Source organism: Antedon mediterranea, chromosome 2, assembly GCF_964355755.1.
Source record: "Antedon mediterranea chromosome 2, ecAntMedi1.1, whole genome shotgun sequence".
Lineage (NCBI taxonomy): Eukaryota > Metazoa > Echinodermata > Crinoidea > Comatulida > Antedonidae > Antedon > Antedon mediterranea.
The window spans coordinates 17,188,444-17,216,007 of record NC_092671.1 but is presented as its reverse complement, the minus strand read 5'-3'; the positions used below and the strand labels follow the sequence as shown (position 1 = coordinate 17,216,007).

Sequence of the window (27,564 nt, the reverse complement as noted above, 5' to 3'; positions counted from 1 at the left end):
GCCTACCAAAAATAATCCTGCTTTCAGCAGAAGCAGCCCTCCTCCTGCTGAGCTAGCAGCAGTGAGAGAGAGAGATGAGAAAGTTGAGGCAGCGCGTCATCAACTACTTTCAACCAATCAAGAAGCATTATTTTTATTGTAGAAAAGTTACCCAGTATTATAAAATAGAGGACATGCAATTCAAGCTATCAAATCATCTAGGATCCTAGGTAGGTAGAGTTTCACCTTATACCAAAATATGGCATTATTAATGTTTAAAAGTGTATATGTTAAGATTTTTAATAAATAATAGCTATTTTCCAAAATAACACAAAGTAAAACGCAGAGCCAAAAATGGCTCTGGTAAAACGCTTAGTAGTGCGCCACCATCGAGTGTATCCGCACGTGCGTTTGTTTGTTGTGTTTTGCATGTACTCTTCTACACCACCAATCATGTAGCACCTGTAAAACTGTTTTTCGCTGTGACAGTTTATGTACTTGTGGGCCTAGGCTTAGGAAGGCTTATTAATTTGTTGTACAGTACAGTATTTACTAACTGATTGTATAATAGTATTAATACCATGAAGGTTGCTGTAGAGGGTTGTGCCCATGGAGAGCTCGATAAAATATACGAAACCATTCAGTATATCGAGAAGAAAGAAGGTAGGCCTACTATACTACTACTACTACTAGGCTAGGCCCCCAAACAAAGGTCAAGCAAGCAAGGGTCTTGGCAATGCTTATTAGAGAGTAGTTAGGCTTACCCCTGCAGCTAGCCAGACTAGTTAGGACGACCCGTTTTAGGACAGGTGATACTGTAGGCCCTCGGTCTAACCATCCATCATTTAAATATAGGCCTATCTAAATAAATAATTTGTACAGAACACTGGATTTTTTTGTGATATTTTAGTTGATAATTAGTTGCGCATTAAAATTTTTGGCGCTACTGCAGTTTCGCACCACACCGTTATATCTTCGATTTCTTACCTAAACTTTCGTTTTTTACACTCACAACATAATATTATGTAACATGTTTATACGATTCGACGGATTAGGCCAAGTTGAGCCGCCGACAAGTTGAGCCGCCGTCAGAAAAACGTTATTTTCTATGAAACGCCAAATGCTTACTTTCGCCGGTGCTCGTTTCTATTTAATAGAAGTTCTATTTATATTACTTATTAGATATAACGATGTATATTCCAAAGTTTATATATCACGGTTTTTAGTATATATTATTAAATATTATAATTAAAGAGAAATAATTATGAATATCTGACTTGTAGATTCCAAAATATAAGGCCTAAAACATGACCGAAAATGATTGTTTTTACCTAAAAATGACGTAAACATGTTGCCCCCTCAGACGGCGGCAGTTGTATGAACAAGGCCAACTCCATTTTTTTGCATAAAATCACCGTTTTTTAGTAAAATATTTTGTGTATTAACATTGTAAAATTCAATAAAATATGATATTAAAAGATACGGTAGTAAATAAAAAATAATAATTATTTAACCTCATTCGAAGAATATCAATACTCTATTAGTCCTGAGAAACAACGTGATTTTACGTGGTAGGCATACACGCGAGAAAAATATTATGGAGTGCACTGCATTTTTACCTTGAAAGATTAAAAACAATTAAATTATTAAATATGACTATTTCCTTTGCTGTGTACAGTGTATGGCGGTTCAAACCAATAACATTGTAGTATGTAATTATTATTTATTTTCATGACACAATAAACCTAAAGACCATGAACTTATGTACTAGGACACCACTCTATGTTTATCACTACGCGAAATGTCGTAAAAGACGCACTGGGCGTTTCATAGAAATTACCGGCGGCTCAACTTGTCGGCGGCCCAACCGGTCATATCCCGATTCGACCACTTACTAAGTAATTTTTTTTAAATAACAATACTTTTCAAAACATTTTAAACAATACTGAACTCGCTGTCAACACATTGCGAAATGTTCGCCATCTTATATTTATCACTTAATTGCCAGAATTTATGCTTCATTTTACCCCAAAAATTGTATAAACTATAGAGGGCAGTGTTATAAAATCCGATTACACATATAGGCCTAGGCCTATTTAGTTTTGAAAAGCAAGAAATGTTTTCGGCTGTCGACGAAATAATAAAGGTTAAATTAATATTTCATTATTAGTATTATTATTCATATTAATGGTTCCTATCAATGTTTTATGTACGGACTCATATCGTCGCCGTTTTGATATGGATGTACTGTACAGCTGGTTCTTTATAAAAACCACTCTTTGCATGCAGTTTAAAAATAAAAACAGAAAATAAAACATACATTGATTTCTGGCAATTTTCTGATTCTAAAATGGCCACAGTTCGATCGAAGTATTCGCGAAAAAAGGAGCGGTTTTGAAAGGCATTTTTTGTTATGATAAAGCTAATTAACGGTGGCTAAATCATGGGAACATGTTACATAATGGCCCAAAATTGTATGATGTGGGTGTGAGAAAAAAATTAAGCGAGAAATCGAAGATATAACAGTGTGGTGCGAAACTGCAGTAGCGCCAAATTTTTGCATAAAAAGGAAATGCATAACAATAAAATGCGGTCAGTCTAATTACCGAAAACATTAACAATCAAACAACAATCAAAAAAATATAAATCAAAATATGTGTACAGATTTTGTAAGTAATGTACGGTGTTATACCATGGACCATGGTTATACGCTGTTGTACGCTTTTTAGTTTGTATTTTGTGAACACTACCATTTCGTAGGGTCTTGGCTTTTGTACGCGCGGTCTTCTCTCTGTCTTAGCTTTAGAAACACTTATCAGTAGAGGGCGACATAAAAAAAATATAAAATTTGTATTTAGATTTTTAAGATTTTGTTTTCGGATTGCTTTCGGTAATTAGACTGACCCCCAAAAAACATTTAGGTTGTTTAGATTAGGCCTAGCTAGGTTTAGGCTACGGTATGCCTAGAATAGGCCTAGTACCTAGAATAATTTAGACATACAGTAACAGTAATTATAGAGGGCGCTATGTAAGCATAGATGTAAATTAAATAGGTTATGTCAATGCTTCTACAAGCCAGCTGCGTAGCCGAACGGTGTAGACTGGGGAGCGATGGGGAACGATGCCATGAGTTCGAAACTCGTCTTTTATTTTATCAGGTTTTGAGAAGGACTGAGGCCCAATCTTCTCAATACCATATCTTTAATAGCATCCAGAGAAAAATATACGGTACCATATCCCTGGCCACAGCGTTTAGGCTTATCTAACTAGTTAAAAATAAAATAGAAACGAGAATGGAAATAAAATTATTTTTTACAGGCCTACTTTACCACTACTACACTAGTAAGTTACTAACTAGGCCTAGCTAGAAGAAGGTTTGAGTTGTTGATATTTTTGTATCCCAGATGATTTATCTTTGCTGGAAGTTTTATAATTAGTTGGTAAATAAACAGGATGTCTAATGTAATAGTAAAACTAATGGATTAGTTTGTTGATAAATGTTATATCAATGTTATGATAAAGAATTATGTAAACCACCATGACCTAGCAGAAAAGTTTAAAGAACATTATTGACGTAATATGAACAATTTATTTTATTTTAAAGCTAAATAAAGATGAAATGTATTATAAATACACTGCTCAATGTAAGTAACATCCTGCTCATATGAAGGGCAATGTCATAATATACAGTAGACAAGCAGAATTTAAAAATGTTGCCATATTGAATTTGGACCTGAGATCTCTCATTTACTAACAAACTATTATAGACCACAGAATACAGAATGTATACGGTACTTGTTTGTCATTGTAGAGGGCGACATTAAAAAAAATATAAAATTTGTATTTAGATTTTTAAAATGTTGTTTTCGGATTGCTTTCGGTAATTAGACTGACCCCCAAAAAACATGTAGGTTGTTTAGATTAGGCCTAGCTAGGTTTAGGCTACGGTATGCCTAGAATAGGCCTAGTACCTAGAATAATTTAGAGATATAGTAACAGTAATTATAGAGGGCGCTATGTAAGCATAGATGTAAATGAAATAGGTTATGTCAATGCTTCTACAAGCCAGCTGCGTAGCCGAACGGTGTAGACTGGGGAGCGATGGGGAACGATGCCATGAGTTCAAAACTCGTCTTTTATTTTATCAGGTTTTGAGAAGGACTGAGGCCCAATCTTCTCAATACCATATCTTTAATAGCATCCAGAGAAAAATATATGCTACCATATCCCTGGCCACGGCGTTTAGGCTTATCTAACTAGTTAAAAATAAAATAGAAACGAGAATGGAAATTATTTTTTACAGGCCTACTCTACCACTACTACACTAGTAAGTTACTAACTAGGCCTAGCTTGTACTACTTCTTAGTAGTTAGCCTACAGTACCTAAAGGAGGTACTGTACAGGACTCTAGGCATAGCATGGTCATTTGTAATTTATTGATTTTCTATAGGCACAGTTAACATGTGCAAAGCCAATGTTTAGTGCAGATACAGTTTTGCAAATTGTAAATTGAGCAAGAATTTTTTCCATGCACCTGTAGTCATCTGATTACATGTCACTTTCTCTATTAATGTTGTGCACAATTTTATGTTTTTTTTTTGGTTAGATATAAAGGTTGACTTACTGCTGTGTTGTGGTGATTTTCAATCTGTAAGAAATGAAGCAGACTTGCAATGTATGGCAGTGCCAGATAAATATAAAACAATGAACTCTTTTTACAAGTAAGTTTTACGAATAATTGCCCATTGAAAGAGTAATTTTTTCTTTAGCTCAGACAAAAAAAAAAAAATTATCCTACATAGACATAATATTTCTGCAAAATGGCATAACAATTTCATTCATTTCATTATATCAGATTTGCTATGTTATTAACTAATAATAACCTGCATTTTCAATACACACATAAAAACCTCTATGTCATGTACTGTAATATAAGAATTCCATCCATCAGAAGTGCTTAAAAATTCAAACCAAGATCAAACTACCATCCTAATTACAAAATAAAACACAAGTCTTTTTTTATTAACAATAACATTTTAATATTTTTTTTAATATAGATATTATTCAGGTGAGAAAAAAGCTCCAATTTTAACATTGTTTATTGGCGGTAACCATGAAGCATCCAATTATTTACAGGAGTTGCCATATGGAGGATGGGTGGCACCCAATATTTATTACTTTGGTAAGTATTTAAGCAGGTAACATGGACAAATGTCATTATGCTAAGTAGATTGTGAATATATTTAACACAATATAATTTAGTTAAATGTATTAGCAACCATTGCAGAACAACATTAACATTTACCCCTGTAAATGTAAGGAAAGAGCACATTCTTGCCTAATATTATTTCCAAATATTTATGTGGAAACCCTGGGAACTATATTGGCCTGTTATGTTCAAAATTGTAATCCACTAATAAGAAGTAAAATATTTGCCTTAAATATGCACCTTTTTCAACCAAACTTCACAATGCCCTTAAATTTTTTTTCTGTAATTGTAATATTTAACAAACCAACTGCCCTCACAAAACATGTTAATTTTTTAATCTGTTCACATTTCTATCATTAAAGGGTATGCGAATGTGTTAAACTATGGTGGTCTAAGGATAGCAGGTTTATCTGGCATTTACAAGCAAAACGACTACAAGAAGGGTCACTTTGAGCGACCTCCCTACAATCGCAGCACATCTCGTAGCGCATATCATATCAGAAATCTGGAAGTCTTCCGCTTGAAACAGGTAATTTTACTAAATTATATATACAGGCATACACTGGTTGTGTTCTTGGATGGAGACCATCTGGGAATAATCTCATTGCATGCTGTATAGACGGGAGAGTGATGGTTGATAAGGGAATCCGACTAGCATGTCAGCATGGGTTCCATACTGATTGTATCTTCTCATTGGGATAGGACAGACACTATTCGAAAGTAGTAGGTGATTGTCTCCCGGTGTGCTGTTCTAGGTAGGTGCTGCACTGCTAAGTCCCGTACAGTAATCCAAATTTTCCAGTTAAGTTTGAGGTCAATAATAAATAATTTTACATTTCAAATTACTTCTACAGTTCTATTGTATATCCATTATTATACAGATATTGACTGCTTAGAGGTTAAATATAAGATTTGACATCCCCGAGGGAATGATATTAAGTTCGAGGGAATATATATTTCCCGAAGCGCCAGCTGAGGGAAATATATATTCCCCGAGAACTTAATATCATTCCCGAGGGGATGTCAAATCTTATATTTAACCGATATAAAAGGCAATATCTGTTATATTATATAGCCAAGAACAAGTCTGCTGGGTTGGGTGAAGCTAGGCTAGCTAGGCCTCCTTATAGTATTTGTATTGTATTTAAAACAAGCCTGCCTAGACACCTTACCTTGCGAAGAATAATATACAGATAATTACTAATTAATGATTCCTTGGCAATAAAATATTCACTTAGGCCTAGGTCGTTTAAATTAACAGAAGAATTTCCATCAATAAGCCTATTAATAATAATATTATAATCAGGTAGGCCGAATAAACAATTCGTCGTCTTCTCGATCTTCGAGGAGCCGAATCACCGGATGTTCAGCGCGTACTAGTTACTAGGTTACTACCGTGAGTATTGACCAATCATAAACGGTGTTTCATCACATTTAGGGTGGACTTATAACAAATGAGGGCGCTATGTATGCATAACTTAAATAGTTTAGAAGATTAATTTCTTCAAGCAAATTCCGTGGCCCAGCGGATGAAACGTTGTCTTGCGATGGAGTGACAATTCCACCCGAGTTCAAGATCGAGTGAATGACTTTTGTTTATTTATCGGCAAACTCGAGTGTTGCACACGAAAATTACACAGTCAATATCATCGTACTCGAGAATTTATATGATTAATGACAGGGGACACGATTATTACGCGAAAATTACACAGTCAATATCATCGTTCTCGAGGATATATACGATTTACGATCCTCGCAGCGGTAGTCATGTGATGCAGTTTCAACCAATCACGTTCGCGTATTTATATAGGCTATGTAATATACTAGTTTATGCTATTCACCTGGTTAAATATATCATGGAACGACCGACAGTAACACTAACTTAATGTAAACAGCCATAATTACGCTTCTCTCTCTTCCATTTGACTTATCCAAAAAAATCAAGTAATGTTATTATGATATAAATTATTATAAAATACATGTTAATAATAGACTACAATGTTAAATTTAATTATTTATTTATTTTACCAGAAACAAGTTAAATATTGAAATATTATTAAACTGTCCTTCGTGAAAACGTGTCCACAACAACGCGCCCGGTAGTTTACATGAACTGTCTGGTGGTTTTCTACTAAATAGATTGCTCAAAACGAACAACTAAATATCCAAATAAATGAACATGATGTTAGCATGTAGTTGATAACATTTTTTTATCATAAAAACCTTCCGGCTGTTCAGGCTTAGATTAGTATGATGACAAAAAGTTATTTACATCCCAACGTATGCAGTGCCCTACCACATGGAAAACATTACAAACTGCTGATTGCGGCGGGTGCTGCATACAGTACAGAAAGAAAATACTGCAACTTTACCTACGAAGTAGCTTCGTAGATAGAACGTAGGCTACGTTGTTGGCTTCGTAGGTTCCATTGTTTGGCTTCGTAACCTCAATAAACAACTTTCAATGAGCTACGTTCTGAACTTCGTAGGGAGTTTGTAACCTAAATAAACAACCCTACGATGTTCTTAGTGAAGTAAGGTGTGAAATGAATGTGTTAAATTTAACTGGCGGAGGAAAAAGTTGTAAATTAATAAAAAATAAATAATATTTTGTAATCGTAATCTTTTCCTTCGTGCGTGTTTACCTACTCAACGGCGAATATAAATATAAATTTCCCACGATGTATAATGTAGAGAGAGACACAATCCAACACAGGTGAACCGCAACAAACAGGCCAACTAATAAACATAATATAGCGAACGTCCAGTCCCATCCAGAAACGATGCCGAGAAAAAAAGATCGTAAACAATTCATTCTAAATAATAGCATCAGGACGTTCAATCGGTCGCTCAAAAAGACTGCCGACAGAAGACCTAGTTTTTTTTGTCACATGGCATGAAACGCGATACTCTCTGCTTTACCGCAATCTCTCACATGTTTTTTTTACTCGGTACGAGCATGAGAGGGTGGCTACCGTCTGACGACGTTAAAACAGTAATTAAGATCGTGTACCTGGATTTTGTGTCACATGACATGAAACATAATACTCTCTAAACTGCTCAGCTCACATGTTTTTTCCCCTCCAATTAATTCTGGTCGGGCCTTTTTCTGTCGTAATCATTTTAAAAGGCCTATTATGTATGTTAAATCTTAATATGGAATATATATTTATTTTGCATATATTTTGTTTGTGTCCTAGCCTAGGTGTCGTTGTTTTTATAATTCGCTAACCCAACAAGGTAGGAATAAATAATTTATAGTGTAGGCCGCCGACACAGGCTAGGCCTAGCCTCGACTCTCTCTACGTGAGCTGAGGTCCACCGGCCCGATGTCGTTTCGTCGGCGGATTTCCGTCCAAATTAGGATAACCGATGCGTAGGGCGGCTACAAAAATTGACCTACTATCTTTAGGTAGGATTTTAATTAGCAAACAATACATTGTTTGTTTGCATTGTCCATGCTTCTACGAACCACCCTACGATCGAGGCGTAGCCTAGATTTCATAACAATACATCGTAGGCTACGAACAATACATCGTAGGCTACGAACAATACATCGTAGGCTACGAACAATACATCATAGGCTACGAACAATACATCGTAGGCTACGAACAATACATCGTAGGAGAGAACAATACATCGTAGGAGAGAACAATACATCATAGGAGAGAACAATACATCGTAGGCTACAAACAATACATCGTAGGCTACAAACAATACATCGTAGGAGAGAACAATGACCTACGTTCTACCTACGATCTACCTACGAAAGCCTACGCGTAGATACGAAGCAGTAATTTCTTTCTGTACTGTATACCGGAGATTGATGGTGTAATGATAATATCTGACTAGCATGTGGTAGGGCAAGCTAACTGTAGTGTAAGGCAAGATGCTTTAATTCCATTGCCTCGTCCTTTGGATGAGACATAAAGGTCCTGTGTGCCTAATTAAAATTTCCTCAGTTTCCAGTTAAGCTTAAGGACAAATATGAATTTAAGAAAAATATATTATTCTTTGATATAATTCAAATTAAGGATGCACACAATATGGCCTTTTATAAAATGGCTGACTATAAAAAACACACACAGAGTTGGTTTGAATTGTTGATATTTTTGTATCCCAGATGATTTATCTTTGCTGAAAGTTTTATAATTAGTTGGTAAATAAACAGGATGTCTAATGTAATAGTAGAACTGATGGATTAGTTTGTTGATAAATGTTATATCAATGTTATGATAAAGAATTATGTAAACCACCATGACCTAGCAGAAAAGTTTAAAGAACATTATTGACGTAATATGAACAATTTATTTTATTTTAAAGCTAAATAAAGATGAAATGTATTATAAATACACTGCTCAATGTAAGTAACATCCTGCTCATATGAAGGGCAGTGTCATAATATAAACAAGCAGAATTTAAAAATGTTGCCATATTGAATTTGGACCGAGATCTCTCATTTACTAACAAACTATTATAGACCACAGAATACAGAATGTATTCTTGTTTGTCATTGGGCATGACAGTCCTGCTATTAAATCCATCGGGCAACGTGTTTATATTATATATACAATAGTTAAAATGATCAATTTAATTCTACAGTTTGTGTGGGTAAATAGTAGTAGGTTATTGATGATATTAGCGTCATGCTGCTCTTGAATCTTCCTGATGCTCTGTCTACACTATCAAACTAATTTGACATGTGATGTTCCCAAATATAGTAGTGATATGCCCAAATATGGTAGTGATATGACATCATCATGTTCATATATGGGCACATCACATATTGTCAAATTTGATAGTATAGACAGAGCTTTAGATCTACCATTTATCTGTTTAATTCTCTGTATTGTTTTGTTATTTTTTCCTGAATAAATAATAACAAAAAATCTGTAATTTTTGCTGAAAAGTAACCATTCCTGTACAGTAGTCTAAGATAACATTTCAACCATAACCATCACCCAGGGACCACTTATATGATGCAAAACATGTTACCATGGCAACATGTTGCTTAGCTGAGTGAACACCAGCAGTTAAAACGATGTCCATGATCAATCAATCTGCATACATTAGTATTATCATTGATCATTAAGAGTTAATGTTGACACAAGACATTCAAATTATGTATCATTTTATTTTAATTTATGAAAAGTCATAGAATTCAGCATTGATTAGTGAAACATTCATGCATGCCTCCAAGATGGTATCAAATTTGTTGAATGAGTTGGTCAGTCAGGAGAATAATGTAGTAGTATAGACATGAAACATTACATTCATCATTTACTATGCTTTCTGATTATAAAAATGTTTCTTTGGCCCTGTTTCTGCGGTATTTTTTGAATACCGTATATATACAGTATTTTTTTGGCAGCTGAAACAGCGCTCATAAAAAAAATACCATATTTTGTATACCGTATTTTCCCCACCAAATTTGTGGATAAAATATGGTATTTTCAAATTTGTAAAATTGTAACCATTTCTGCTGCCATTGAAAAATACCGTATTTAAAAAAAAAACCTGTGACACGAGGGTCAACATCATTGATTTTCTGTCGCTTTCACCTGTTTTACACACGTGTATAGATAGATAGATAGATTCGGAGCGAAGACGTTACGGTATTTTATAAATTTGTAAGTACGGAATAGACTTGTCTCCAAAGCAAGTAAACTCAAAGCTCAAGAGCAGTACAACATTGCAAAAGACTAATAATAACTCGGGGAAGGAACAAATTACTTGTCCCTATTCATTACGATGTTTTGAACCGGATATTGGGATATCAGACCATATCTGTGTTCTCACTACATCTGACTAAGGCTAGGCTGTTGAAAGTGAGGCGTAAAACTTCCTTTATTGCATGCGACATTTAATTATCAACCAAACAAAAATGAAATCAAAACTAAGACGTTTTGTTAGGCCTACGATGTTTATCGGGAAAGCCGAAAATATAAGCACATGTGTATCTCTGGTGTGTGCGTGTGTGGAGATCGAGAGTGGGAATTCATTGAGAGTGGAGTAACGTCAGTGTTATCTCACACTCAGTATACTTGGGGATCAAACACAGATTTCCGGCTCACGAATGGCAATTTGGGTAAAAAGGATGAATTTCAACATGTGGGCAAGACAAGTCTGGCATTAACCAAAAACTTTTTTATTTTTATTTAATTCTTGTCCGTAGCAATACTTATGAATGGTAAAGTTGTCCTCTTTATAAATTACAAACTTACAATACATATTTTTTGTAATAATGAAACTATACATAATCTGCTTATAATAATGTTTTCTTTCTAGTTCTCTCTATCATTCTTAAACAATTAACATTTTATTTTTTTATAATTACAGCTAAATAAATCACCAGATATTATTCTTTCTCACGACTGGCCAAGAGGAGTTTATCACCATGGTAACAAAAACAAAATTTTCCGTTTTAAACCATTTATGAAGGAGGAGATTGAGACAACAACATTAGGTAATCTGTAAAAGCAAATTTATTTTCTTACATTTTATGTTGTGTTTATTCTATTGGGCATGGGTTCAATGCCGATTTTACTCCTAGTTCTGGTTGTTGAACAAATCTTCTCGGATAAGAACTATAAACTGTAAGTCCAATGTTCATAGTTTGTCCATGTTCACTTTCGAGGTAGGTTATTCGGTGATCTGATTCACAAAATATGATGGTAGGATTAATTTAATTGGTAATCCTTGGCCATGTACCTAAAGACATTAAATAAATACATTCTTAATGTTTAACTTGAGATATAATTAAGTATTAAGTAACCAAATAAGCACAATCCTAATGTTCAACATTGTGATGCACACTGAAACAAAACACCCTGGGTTCAAGTTGAGGGATATTGTATATTGGTCTTCAGATGATGAAGGGCTATAGTATGTAATATTAGCAATTGATTTATTGCAATCGTAAACATAAAATACAGATTGAAGTTGAACAGAGAAAAGCCCTATAAAAAATGAAAATTATGATACAGAGAATACCAGTTACATAGTGTCTTCCCGGCTGCCTACACTGGCCTAATCAGTTTATCATTACTACCTACATTAAATGCAGATATGTGCCCTCTATAAATGGTTGGAAATAACCAATCAGGTGGCATACATTTAAATAATGCGGAATATATTTATTTAATGGAAAATATTAAACTATCGATTTCTAAATGTTGTTGACACTCTAGATCTGTGCTGAATATTGCCGACTTTATCAATTCATTAACAATTTTATGTCTGAAAGTGTATAGACAAGCTTAACTTCAATCTTCTCCTGGATTTAGCTCTAGTGTGTATAATATAAGCTAGAATTTTGTCTTTAAAGTTTCTACCATGAACTGGCCTACTTTACATGTATTCCAAACAATTTGCAGCACTATTGCATTTTAATAATAATAGTATAGAATGTTATATATAGTTTGAATGATTTTTTTCCCTACCTATACCTGCATAAAAAACTAATATCATTTTGATTTTTACTACTTTGGTCTTTTTAAATAATGTTTATACATATATTTATTGATTAATTTGGAGAGTGGGAAACCCGCCACAAACAGAATGGATTAAAAATATTAAATAATAAAATATTTTAAAACAATATGAAAACAATATCACAGATGCTATTACATACTCTATACTGTTTAATTTCTAGAACATTCATTGGAATTCTGTACAATATTTTTGTGCCTATAGATACAACAATGGAACATTGTAGTATTTGCCTTGCATTTCTGTCTGGTTTCATGTGGTTTTAAACTACATTGAAACCCATTGTAGCCGCGGCCTCACTGGCCACTTCTTTGAGTTGAGATAATACGTAAGAAAGAACACGGAAGCTTGTATCATGTAACAATCGAGATATTTTATTTTGTGAATTCTCCATATAGTGTAACTTCTTAATACTAACTAAGACCTCCGGTCTATACGCTGGCATCATCTCAACACTAGCAGTGAGATTCTATTATACGTCGACGTCCCCTGGCATTTATGCAAATTAACCCAGGTACAACAATTACGTAATTGTTTGCTAGTTTACGCATACTGCCGTTACACCCATCCTCTGGGTATCTTTATATTTTCATCCAATTTACTATGTAATATTACACTTTCAATTATTTATATGTTCTTAGGAAGCCCTCCTTCTGAAGAGTTACTCCACTTCTTACAACCTGAGTATTGGTTTTCAGCTCATTTGCATATCAAATTTCCTGCTATAGTTCGACATCAGGTATTCATTTTATTTCTGATTTCTTAATACTCGTTTAGATAAATGTATTACATGTATAACAATTAATTTTCTCATCTTTATCGTAAATTAATTCATTTTCAGTATATCCCCGAGCGATTTATAATTGACTCTTTGCCTGTTAATTTATATATGTAAAAGTATCTTTTTGAAGTTCCCACTCATTTTGACATTTTGAATTCTGTTCCGCCGCACCTCATCAAATCAAATTTGAAAGCCCCAGTAGCCTAATGGTTAGGATGTATGCATATCATGTAGGTTTTAAGTATGTATCTTTTTAGTTAGGGTGGCTTTTTCCCATTCTCTTTATTGTTTTAAAATTAATTAAAGTAACATTTAAAAAAAAATGTTTGTGAATCTTATTCTGTGCTTTTTTTAAATATAATATAATGTATATATATATATATATATGTAATACAGTCAACTCTCCCAGTACCGGAATACCTTTGGGCCGGTCAAATATTTCTGGTTTTCTAGAAAGTCTGGTATTTGGAATGTGTTTTTAATGGTAAAAATGAATTTGGGACTTTTTGGACTTGGTATTGGGAGTCCAGTATTTAGAGAGTTGACTGTATTACTATTAGGTAGTTTATGTGGCAACGTTTTTTGTGTACGGTAAGGTTTTATAAAGATTATTCAAAAACTATTAATGATGTATACATGTTATATAAAAAAGAGTTCTAATTTACTAAAAAGGTTCAAGTTAAGCAATTTACTAAAAGGTTTTAAATTTAGCATACAGTAAATTTTTAATATTCACTATTATACAACATAGACATTATTGGCCTTGTTTGATTCCCAAGTTTGTTTTTAAATGAATAGAATACATAGATGTAGCAAATTACGTTTAATTAGGCAGTTTTTAGACAGATCAAGGATTAAATATCACTGGCCTGAGGTGCTCTAAGCTTCTTCTCTTGGCCTCTCTTAATAGTACACAACGTTTTTATAGATCATAGGAATCACTGGCCTGAGGTGCACTAGGCATCTGCTCTAAGTGGCCTCTTTTGATAGCCCACAAAGTGTTTGCTAGGATCATGGGAATCCCTGGCCTGAGGTTCTCTAGGCTTCTTTTCTTGGCCTCTCTTGATCGTACACAAAGTTTGAATAGATCATAGGAATTCCTGGTCTGAGGTGTTCTATGTATCTTCTGCTTTTGGCCGCTCTTAATAGTCCACAAAGTGTTTGCTAGGATCATGGGAATCCCTGGCCTGAGGTGTTCTATGCATCTGCTTGTGGCCGCTCTTGATGGTGGTCCACAAAGTGTTGGCTAGGATCATGGGAATCCCTGGCCTGAGGTGTTCTATGCATCTGCTTGTGGCCGCTCTTGATGGTGGTCCACAAAGTGTTTGCTAGGATCATGGGAATCCCTGGCCTGAGGTGTTCTATGCATCTGCTTGTGGCCGCTCTTGATGGTGGTCCACAAAGTGTTTGCTAGGATCATGGGAATCCCTGGCCTGAGGTGTTCTATGCATCTGCTTGTGGCCGCTCTTGATGGTGGTCCACAAAGTGTTTGCTAGGATCATGGAAATCCCTGGCCTGAGGTGCTATAGGCATCTGCTATTGGCCTCTCTTAATAGTACACAAAGTGTTTGCTAGGATCATGGGAATCACTGGCCTAAGGTGCTCTAGGCATCTGCTCTTGGCCTCTCTTGTATGACCTGAGGTGCTCTTGGCATCTGCTATTGGCCTCTCTTGATAGTACACAAAGTGTTTGCTAGGATCATGGGAATCCCTGGTCTAAGGTGCTATTAGGCATCTGCTCTTGGCCTCTCTTGTATGGCCTGATGTGCTCTTGGCATCTACTATTGGCCTCTCTTGATAGTACACAAAGTGTTTGCTAGGATCATGGGAATCACTGGCCTGAGGTGCTCTTGGCATCTGCTATTGGCCTCTCTTGATAGACCACAAAGTGTTTGCTAGGATCATGGGAATCACTGGCCTGAGGTGCTCTTGGCATCTGCTATTGGTCTCTCTTGATAGACCACAAAGTGTTTGCTAGGATCATGGGAATCACTGGCCTGAGGTGCTATTAGGCATCTGATCTTGGCCTCTCTTGTATGGCCTGAGGTGCTCTTGGCATCTGCTATTGGCCTCTCTTGATAGTACACAAAGTGTTTGCTAGAATCATGGGAATCACTGGCCTAAGGTGCTATTAGGCATCTGATCTTGGCCTCTCTTGTATGGCCTGAGGTGCTCTTGGCATCTGCTATTGGCCTCTCTTGATAGTACACAAAGTGTTTGCTAGGATCATGGGAATCACTGGCCTGAGGTGCTCTTGCCATCTGATCTTTGCCTCTCTTGATAGTCCACAACATGTTTGCTAGGATCATGGGAATCACTGGCCTGAGGTGCTATTAGGCATCTGATCTTGGCCTCTCTCTTATGGCCTAAGGTGCCATAGGCATCTGCTCTTTGCCTTTCTTGATAGTCCACAACATGTTTGCTAGGATCATGGGAATCACTGGCCTGAGGTGCTATAGGCATCTGATCTTGGCCTCTCTTGATTGTCCACAAAGTGTTTGCTAGGATCATGGGAATTAACTGGCCTAAGGTGCTATAGGCATCTGCTCTTCGCCTCTCTTGTATGGCCTGAGGTGCTCTAGGTACCTGCTCATGGCCTCTCTTGATTGTCCACAAAGTGTTTGCTAGGATCATGGGAATTACTAGCCTGAGGTGCTCTAGGCACCTGCTCTTGATAGCCCAAAAAGTGTTTGCTAGGATCATAAGAATCCCTGGCCTGAGGTGCTCTAGGCATCTGCTCTTGGCCTCTCTTGATAGTCCTAATTTAAAGACCACGGGCCTTTGCTACACTTTAGAATCCTCTTCATGTCAAAGTTCGTCAGTAAAGATGCAGTTAGAAATAGCATTCCATTTTGTTGGTGTAGCCTTGTACTGTATTTTATTGTTAATCATTTTGTATTTTCCATTTTTTTTTTCCAGAACAGTGATGGAAGAGAAAAGAAGACAAAATTTCTTGCTTTAGACAAATGTTTACCAAGACGTCAATTCCTTCAGGTCTCATTTCATTTGTTTTGTAACACTAACAGTCAAAAAAGATGATTTTCATGATGATGTTGATGAAAATTATGACAATAGAGATGATAGTGATTAAGATTAACAATTATGGTGGTGGTGATGACAATCACTTGCCTAATAATCAACTAATGAATGTTTATTAGTGGAATGGTACAAATAATTTCATGAGATGAAAACCAGGTGAAAATGAAATTTCATCTTTTACCTCATGAAATTATTTGTACCATGAATAAAAAAACATTCATTATTTGTTTCATATTACATCTAATCAGTCATTTCATTTTGATTGAAGGAAAGGTACATTCAGATTGACCTAGGCCTAGAATATTGACAGAAACATTGACAGGTTTTGCCGACCCTGCGAGGCCAGGCGTGCTAATTAATAGCGGGAATAATACCGCCCCCGAGGTGCCGGTAACTATGACGCATAGTGGATAACTCAGGAAGGTCACCCCGTCCGGACCGGCTTCTCCCGCTGATGTATCAGTAGCTTCCCAGCACGGGGAACTGGTACATGATTCTAAACATAAATCCACTAAATCAAAACAAAAACCTGTCTCAGAAACACCTACGGTTGATAACCATCTTGACAAAATTGAGCATTTTATGAGGGAGTCTTGTCAGGAAAACAGTGAACTACGGGGGATGTTAGAAACAGTATTGCTAGCACGCTAGCGATGAATATGATGATGATCAAGGCCCGTGTTCTTGTGTATAATTTTCCATTCTGTCCATGCATTTTCTTAGTTTGGCTTTCTACATCCACCAAAGTTTTAACTGAAGCTTTTGAAAAGGCCTCTAGCCTACTGACCACATAGTTTTTGTGTGTGTTTTTTTAAGCCTGTTTTCCTGTCGACATTATTCAACGCTATCGTCGTTGATCGTTTACAGTTCAACGTCAATCGTTTGAAAACGATCAAGTTGAAATGATAGCGAGTACCTTTTCCTGTAAATCGTTAACATTTCAATGTTTACGTAGAAGATTGCCGATTATTGTTAACGATAGCGTCAAATAACGTCGACAGGAAAACAGGTTTTAGTCTACATCATTATGTAATTTAGAATTTTCATTGTCATTCAACAAAGAAAAGTTTCAACAAAGGCGCCATTGTTGTTGTTTGTGATGCGATCAAGCCTGTGTCGATCGTCGATTGCTTCCAGCACATTGAATATAACACCCGTGAGAGTGGAATAGTGCACTTATTTTAGTATCATGTGACCTACAATCTTCAGTTTAAATGACTATTTAGGTGTTACTGTATAAAAAAATAAAACAAACAAAAAAGACTACAAATATAAATGTTAAATTCCATATGAAAAATAGTTCTTTCAAATAAAATTTTTAGTAATTATTATTTACATACTTGATTACATGAAAAGAGGCCATAAATGACAATTAGAAGAATGATGGAAATAAAAGATATAAATAGAGTATCCTCAAGGACACAATCAACTCTCTTTACTAGTTACTAAATTAAGAACATACACTTGAGATTCAGAGCATACAGTACCGTATATTCATTACAGGAACAAGTTTCTATATTTACAATTTATACATATTTTAAAACAATATCTGTATGGGTAAATGTAAATATATATTGCCATGACAAATTAACATTTATGCTTTATTTCGTCAAATGTTTGACAAGTCTTTTACTGTGAAATTTGGTCTACTCTCAACTAATACACTACGTTCATTGTATTTATTCATTGTATTCTTGCTATTTGAAAAGATTGGGGTACATTTTACATTTAAGTTTCTATAAAAATGTTGAGATGGTGTACTATGAATAATACACTCGAAAACTAGCCCGTAGAATGGATCTACTCCTAATAAATTATATTATATAATGCCTAAATTAATTCCTGCCGTTTGATTGGTCGATTGTGGGTAACATGGCATGCAATAGTATGTACTATTTAATGATCGTGTAATAGTAATTTTTTCCAATTTTTTATGTACTAAAAAAATATTGTCGCTTACGGAAAAAAAACTCTGCGTGGGATCCAATAGCAGCATCGTCTGTTCTGATGGTAACGGCGACGCACACGATGCAATTTCTCATTCATAGTAACAAGATCAGAACAATGGCAATGACGAGAATCTATTTAGATATTATATAAAACAAATAATTAATAATAATTCATTTTTATATTCGTGTGATGGTACAAATACTTGCAATCGGTGAAATATGAAATTCTATTTTCACCTCATGAAATTATTTGTACCATCGAATTCATAAACATTAAAAAAACATTATTTGTATAATAATTAATAATGAAACAAAATGAATATCACTTTGAAAACTTCTATCGAAGTGTGATCTATTTATGTCTTGTGATTAGTCACTGAAGGATAAACTTGTCATGTTTGTATTATTTGTTGTCAATAGTGATGTATTACTTCCCTCCAGCAATCTCTTATACAAGATTTATATATTTTCTTAAGATTCTTTTTTTGGATATTGTTTCCTAAAAAAGAAATTTATTTAAAGAATGTTTGATGTGTGAATGTAAACTTGTTTTCTTATTTTAACAAAATGGTCTCCTGGCATGCAATTTATGATTTATGAAAGTCCATACTGCATGCAGTTGGCATTGTCATGTGGGAATTAAAATTATGTCTATTTCGTGGCTAGCTTACCTGGATAAACCGACAATAGGCCTTTCTTCTTGAAGAGCGAGATTTAACTTGAAAAGTAGAAATTTTCATTAAACACCCCTCTCCACAAATGGTATAGTCCATGAACTAAAATTAAATTTTCATCCATGGCCTATGTGGTATTGTTCTACTGAGTCTATTCTGAGATATGAAATCACAAAAAAACATTTTAGAAAACGTTTTTAAAAACGGGCTAAAATGTGAGATAATGTAACTGTTTTTTTTTTTATAGATATTGGACATACCTTGCAAGGAAGATGAGCCATATACACTGTGTTACGATGTAGAATGGTTAGCTATCTTACAACTAACTAATGGCCTATTGACCGCATCACCAAATCAGGTACATATGCCAGCTAAGGGATACAATGCAAAGTAAGTGATCACCTTTCTTGATAAACCAGTTAAAAACAATAGATTTTATAACAAATTCGATCCAACTCGGCCCTAAACTGTCTCGGCCAAAGTCAAGTCGGCCCCTAGTCAATTCGGCCCCACGTCAATCGGCCCCACGTCCACTCGGCCCCACGTCAACTCTGCCTTACGTCAACTCTGCCTTAAATCAACTCGGCCTTAAATCAACTCGGCCTTAAATTAACTCCGCCTCAACTCGGTCTCACATCAACTTGGCCAAAAACTAATCGGTCAACTCGGCCCAATTAATTGGAACGCAAAAGCAATGTGCATTGATAAAAGAATAAAGTAATTTTAAATATACGTATATAGTTTTTAAATTTATTAACATTTTATTTTACTGTATTAATCTAATAATATCTATCTAGACTAAGCCTATATCTAAGAATATTTCGATTCATCCTTGTCTCAAAATATATACCTAATAGTAACAAACACATACTGTGAGGCTAACATCACAACTAATAATATTAATATATAAATAAATACTAGGCTAGGGGCCTACCTATCAATAAAAAATGACCGAGTGTGTTATAATTTATATTGAATTTTCCGTTTTATTTTTTTAGGCCTATGTGTAGGCCCAACCTTACTATACCTACCATTATAATATTAACTATTTGAACTTTTTGCGTTCCATACTTTAATGGGGCCTAGTTGATCGATTAGTTTTTGGCCAAGTTGACTTGAGGCCGACTTGACTTGGGGCCGACTTGACTTGGGGCCGAGTTGACTTTGCGCTACTCCGTTATTGACTTATTGTTTGACATCTGTAGTGTGCGGGAGCCTTCTTTAATTGTTTTTCCTCCGCATATAAAATTGGAGTGCTGCCGCTTCGAATGTTTTAGACTTTTCGTTAAAAGTAGGTGTAGCATTGTTTTACTGATTTTGTTGTTTTCTTGTGTAGGTTTTGAATTTATCAGTCTTCAAAATTGTAGAGAATCATTACATGAAATAAAAAATTAATTTTTCTAGGAGAAATATCTTTTGATATTTAGAATAGAGTGAACAAAAGCATTGTAACTCACACTTGATAGAATTTCAATTTGTCGCCCTGTTTCAAAGATTTTCTTTTAGAATTTTCCATTAATATGATGTTTTATAGTCTAGAATATATTTGCTAAAATCAGTATATGTAGGTCAACGTGTCGATTCAGTTGTACCCTGTCCATAAAGGCAGTGCCATTGTTTTGTTTCCATGTTATATGAAGCTGTTATGTCAATAATACAGCACTTAATGTTGCACTAAATGCCATTTAGGTATCAAATAATGTAGACAGTATTTGTGTTGCTTGCTAAGACAACTATGTCAAGTCTTTTAACTTTTGTCTTTTCAACAGTAATTTGCATTTCTACATATATTTGTCATAGGTTTTTATAATAAATCGATCATTAATTTAAACTAAAAACAAAATTTTGTACCAAATCCAAATACGTAGTACATACTCGCGTAAAAATACATAAACAAAACCAATTTTTTTTTTTTTGTAATACGACCATACTGCATTGAAACACCGGTTCCCATCAGGTCACCAAAGTTGGCAACGTTGGGCCTGGTTGCTTCCTGGATGGGAGAACGTCTGGGAATTGCGTTGGGTGCTGTATATTATGTATTAGAGAGTGATGATATCAGACTAACATGTGTTAGGCATGGGTTCGAGCCATACTGATTGCATCCTTAGTTAGGCAAGATGCTTTACTGTCATTATCTCGTCCTTCAGATTGGATTTTTAGCCATTGGTCCCATGTACATATAGTGCATGTTAAAGAACTTGGTACACTATTTAAAAAGAGTAGGGGATGGTCTCCTGGTGTGCTGTTCTGCGTAGGCGCTGCACTGCTGTCTGCCGTGGAGGGGCTAATACAAATGTCCTCAGTTTCCAGTTAAGCTTGAGGACCAGAATAAATAAATTTATATTTACATATTACTTTGACCTTAAACCTTTTCAAATTCTTTCATTTCATTTTGACAATTTATTTTTGCCTCAAAACGATACATAAAATTATGTATTAACTACTGTAGATGGTACGCAAGCGAAGGAACAAGAAAACAACACACAACCAACAGACCGGATTCCCAAAAAGCGCATCTAATTAAATCACTATCTAGTAGATCTCCTAATGCACTGATTGGAGAAAAAAAATTTTGAATATAAAAATATTTAATTGTTATCATTTTCTGTATTGCCACATTAGTATAAATGTTTTGATGAAATCTGAAATTACTGAATGTGCAGTAATCACATATTGATCCTTTGTTAATGTTTGTATTCAGCCGACAATTCAAGATGACAGTATGTAAATGTTTAATAGTAAATAAAAATACAGTTGAAATGTCAAATCACTAAAATATCCTATCAAAGACTAATCCTGTAGTTTTATTGTTTAAGGCAGCAAAAAGATAAAACAAATCAACATCTTTTTAACGATTTTATATTTGAAACATTGAGACCATCGATAATAGACAGTATAATTTTTCTGTGTTTTCTGTTCTGACAATTTCTTTTGTAAACAGAAACAGTTTTTAACAGAATGTGAATAAGCATAACTGTATATTGTTATGTTATCTGTGAAAGCACTCGTTCACACAGATAGCCTTTTCGATTTACATGCCCATAATGTAGTCTGATACCCTATGATGTTATTTATATGATTTAAGCATGCGCAAGTCCACTGGCATGTCAACTGCTAAGTTTGAGAGTTTTCAGTGGCATTTTTCCGTTCGCTCTCTTGACTACGAGTGGGAATATGACATCATAGCATTGCAAATGTTTATAAACATCATGGCTTGATCTTGCAATGATTTTCTGGGGATACAGTATGCATTTCAGTGGTTATTTTAATAATACAGGTTAGGGCCTAGTTCGTAACACCAAGCTTTACTTAAGGAATTTAGGATATAGGCCACGTTGCAAACACTATGCCTATGCTAACATTGGCCCAGTGGAATAGCACCACGCACACTAGATTACAATGGTCATTGTATCATTCATTCACTGGTGTGTCAAAATGACTATCCACGTACATATGCACTTTCATTCAAATCGAAAAGTCCCTATCCATGTATTGAAGAATTCAGCTTTCAGCTGTAGTGGTTGTTGTATTTGACCTTTGGTGAGGAGCTTGGATATTCATAATCTGGTTGTCTTTATGTTTTATTAATATTTTGTTTTAGGTATGATTATAGCGTAACTGAAGATCAGATTGAGGCTGCCAGAAAGGCGATGGGAGACAGTGTACAAGTACCGGACAATTTTACAAAAACGGCGTCTGCATATAACCCAGCGAACTCTAAGGGTAGAGCACAACAACCAAGTGCATGCGTGAATCCACAAACCACAGAATTCTGCGCTAATCTTGGTCTTACAGATCCATTTTATCTCATAGATGGAGATGCTAATTCAATGCCTGATGATAATGTTGCAGAGATTTCAATCAATGATGACTTTATCGATGATACAATTTTAGAGACATCTGTAAATCCTGATGAAATCTCTTTAGAAGAAGAAGAAGATGATGATGATGATGATGATGATGATGATGAAGATGATGATGACGAGGATGATGATGATGTTGAAGATGATGATGATAAAGTTAAAGAGGTAATAGAAGAGAAGAAAATTTTATTTTTGGAAGATGAGTTTAAAGATGAAGAGGAAGAGATATTAGCAGCAATTAAAAAAAGAGATGACTCGAAATCCTGTAAAAATCCACTGTTATTGGATTCGAGTAGTGATGTTATCTTGCATAGCGAGGTTGATAGTGACATTGGAAACACAACAGATACTGGAAAAACCTCTGCCGATACGGACACTGATCATTCTACGTCGTCTTCTCTTGAAAAATTTAAAAGACGCAATGAAAGCATATATTCATCACAAGAGGAGGATACAGACCATACTGACTCGCACACAGAAACAAGTTCAAGTTCAACAAGTCCAGGAGCAAAGAAATTCAAACGTCGTAATGTTAGTATGTATGAAAACAAAGATGAAGATATGTGAGGTGTGTGGCCTTACAGGTAGAACACATCATGTTTGTAAGGAGGTACTCAAACCCAGTATAATGTTAGCAGGTGCTGAAATAAAAACAAATGATTTTTGTAGAGGTGGGGATTTGTGTACATATGGAAGTTGTTCTAGATAAAGATTTGACATTAACAAGTTTAATGAATTGGTAGAAGTTTTAATTAGCAAAGGGCACAAATGTATGCAATCTTACACTGAAGCCAAAATGCCAAGGGTAATGTCTTTAATTGTATCGTTGATGGTGTCAATGTATTTGATGGTGTCATCGATGTCGTTGATGGTGTCAATGTATTTGATGGTGTCATCGATGTCTTTGATTATGTCATTAATGTCTTTGATTATGTCATCGATGTCTTTAATGGTGTCATCGATGTTTTTGATGGTGTCATCGATGTCTTTGATGGTTTCATCAATGTCTTTGATGGCGTCATCGATGGTGTCATCGATGTCTTTGGTGGTGTCATCGATGTCTTTGATTATGTCATCGATGTCTTTGATGGTTTCATCGAAGTCTTAGATGGTTTCATCGATGTCTTTGATGGTTTCATCGATGTCTTAATAATGCTGTCTTTGATGGCGTCATCGATGTCTTTGATCGCGTCATCGATGTCTTTGATGGTGTCATTAATGTCTTTGATGGTGCCATCGATATCTTTGATGGTGGTTTCATCGATGTCTTTGATGGTGTTATCGATGTCTTAATAATGCTGTCATGTATTTGAGAAATGCTTTCAGTACACCAAGTCAGTTTATGTAAGTTTTTGAAAAGAAAGGTGGACACAAGAAAATGTAAAAACTGTATAATTATGAAAAATACATTTTTATCATTGCATCTAGATATAGACAACCCCTCATGAACATAATGGTAAATATCTTCTTTTATAAATTTGATTGTAATAAGAAATTGTTATTTATTTAATATGTATCTTATGGACTTCATAATAATTAATTTTAAAAGACATGCTCATGATATTTTAAATATTGTTTTATGTATTTCTCTATTAACACATTTTAAAGTTTACTAATCCACTGGTGACTGACTAATAAGTTGTTTAAAGTAAACTTCAATTTCATTCAGAAATGCCTCCATAAATGGAGAGAAGAACCTATGAAAATTACAATAAATGAACAATACAGTACCAAGTTACATAACACTATCAAAACAATTCTTTGAAAGTCTAAAGTAAAATCCCGAAAATGATCGCTATTTTTAGCTGTGGAATTAAAATAACCTTTCTCAACCCTAACCCTAATACTATACATTATCACTGATACCTGTGTAATTTACCTCGTCTTGGTTAATTTGCATGTATTGGTTTGGTATTTGATCTAAATTTCACATTTTTATTTAAATGATATTTACGTTGTCCATAAATAAATATCAGCCGAATTTGATCCCAGCTACTGCTTCAACAACAATCTGATCTTGTTAGAGCAATTAAGTTCTCAAGTTTTTAAATGCTGAGCAGGTTGAATTAGATTCACTCTGCTTATTTTAAACCCAAACCTACTAAATAGAATGTATTTGCAAGTATCAACATTTTGTTTTGTTTCGGGGATTTACGTCGTTTTTATTGTTTCTGTTTATAAAGGTTTTATGACATGTATGATTACATTTTACAACCAAATGCCGTCAAGTTTTAATTTATTTCTAAATGTTTATTTTAATAAATGTTTTCGCGTTTATTTTATATGAATCGGATTGTACTTTATTAAAATCTAAATCTCCAAGCCCTTCCAGTTGTAAAAATACGGTAAATATTATTACGTATTTCTTTGCAATACCGGTTCTATTAAAAATCATTATTATTTCAAAGCATTTAATACGTGAACACAACTTGATTTATTTCGGTAAAAGTTTTTATTTCAACATTTTCAGTGACACTATTCGTATAAATGAAGTGACAAGGAATTCATCCCGCTAAAATGTAATTGAGCGCATATGTTTACATTACCGGTACCACATGATACCATAGGAGTATCTAAATTTCACAAATTACAATGTTCAGTAGTTAATTTTTAGCCTCTTTTTGTCAGAGGTTGATTTTAATATTTTATTACTCTGTAAAATATTGATTTTCACAAGTATTTATGCAATAAAGTGTCGATTTTATTACTTAGATGATTTGTTTATATCTTTATGTATTCTGTCTTGCCGACCTGTGATCGTACTTATTATTGTGATTTATTTATTCAATTTTCAGCAGGATAGGTTGGTTTGCATGTTATTAACATAATAAAAGCCTATGACATGTGTTGCTTTGAATACAGGAACTCCGCTTCCTTCATTGATACAATAACTGTACACAAACTTGACGTGGCTTCGTTTTTTCAATGATGTAATCATGTCGCATGAATACAGCAGGAAAACAATGTATTTACGCTGATGAGCTGGCATCATTAAAGAAACATTGTACTATTGCATTTATTTTAGAAGATACCCGAGTAATTAGCCTTTTTTTTTCATTTTCTACTGAAAAGTACATCACACTAATTATTGGTTATGCGATACTGTCAATGTAGAAATATAATAATTAAGAAAATGCTACCCATGCTCCATTACAGGAATAATACCAAATAAATAATAGGCTACTACAGTTACATTAATAAATGTAATTTCCAAACAGAGCTGGGTTAACAGTGTTTCATGAATTTACTTGCCTCCCGTCATTCAATCCGTTGATATTTCATGAAACATAACGAGAAATAGGTTAAACACTCATATACTATGAATTAAGACCGTAGATTATGACTATTACATTAAACGTAAGAAGTTCCGAGAAAACAATTGGCATAATTTGCTTCCATAAAATCTTCATTATATACATTTTCCATGATTATTGAAGATAATTAGAATGTTTGTAATTTACTATGTTGTGAATTTTGATTATAATTCCTAATTAAGATTGAGAATCAATCAAACTGGTTTGATATTTCCTTTCATTTTGATTCTATAGTTATTTTTGTCATACATACATCAGTAGTGAAATAATATCGGCTCGGTGTCAATAATATGTGTGTTAATACAGCCAAAATCAGTTGTCTCATATGGGGATATTTTCTTAACCTGTAAATGTGGAGGAACCTCTTCTGAACCTAAAGTAGCAGGTTCACAACACACTACACACAAACAAGCTCATATCATGTTATAGTAACTTTTGATGTCGAATAAATAAATGAAATGAAATAGCCTACACAACATGATTTTATCATCATGTTCTGTGTTTCATGATGAGTATATGTATTATATACGGAATGTATCTGGTAGTAGGCTTAACGTTCTAGTACTAGTAATCTTAAAGATGTATTGTCCCTTTGACTAATTCCCCAAAAAAAATTAAAAAAGAAGATTTTAAAAAAAAGTGGGTCATTTTGAAGTATCATAATAATTTTTAACTTTCACCAAAAATTAGTCAAAAAAATCATTTAACTGAAATACAGACGTTTTTTTGTTCAAAAAATAACTTTGACTTCCAGTCAAAGTTTTCGATCAAAACATATCTCATAATGCAATGCGCTTGTTTGGCTACTCTGTATGCATAATCATAAAACTTTCTCGCAATCTGTGTGAGAACACCTTCTAAACCGTGACGAGGTGTAAACAATCCTAATTAGCATCATGCATAATGCATACTCATGGTTTGAAATCTTTGTTTACTTTTGCTCGCGAAGATTTTCCAGACGAAATGTAATCAAATTAATTTACCTGTTAATTACGTAAACTTGTTTTTGGCTCAAATTTTCGACTTAAAGTGAATAACTTTAATATTACTTTGATATGGCCAATTTAAATTTAGAATATTTTTTTTTTTTTTGTGTTTCAAGGGACAATACATCTTATGATTTCCTTAAAGCAAAAAATACCTGAATAGTCTGCCGACAACGGTTTTTGGTTAAAATTAACCGTTTCTTGTGTCTTTTTATAAGTGAGATCATTAGTTTGTTTTTTTCTACAGAAGTGAATAACTTTATTAAAACTGCAAAT

General features: G+C 34.5%; 1 protein-coding gene across 1 annotated transcript; it reads left to right on the top strand.

Annotated features, from left to right (window-relative positions):
- Positions 1-386: 386 nt before the first annotated feature.
- Positions 387-27,564, top strand: LOC140040607 (lariat debranching enzyme A-like). The gene is made up of 9 exons (XM_072086661.1): positions 387-642; positions 4,586-4,700; positions 5,037-5,161; positions 5,551-5,717; positions 11,528-11,654; positions 13,321-13,418; positions 16,380-16,454; positions 19,370-19,512; positions 22,727-27,564. Exons 1-9 carry the CDS (start codon positions 561-563, stop codon positions 23,553-23,555), a joined length of 1,761 nt encoding a protein of 586 aa, XP_071942762.1. The 5' UTR covers positions 387-560; the 3' UTR covers positions 23,556-27,564.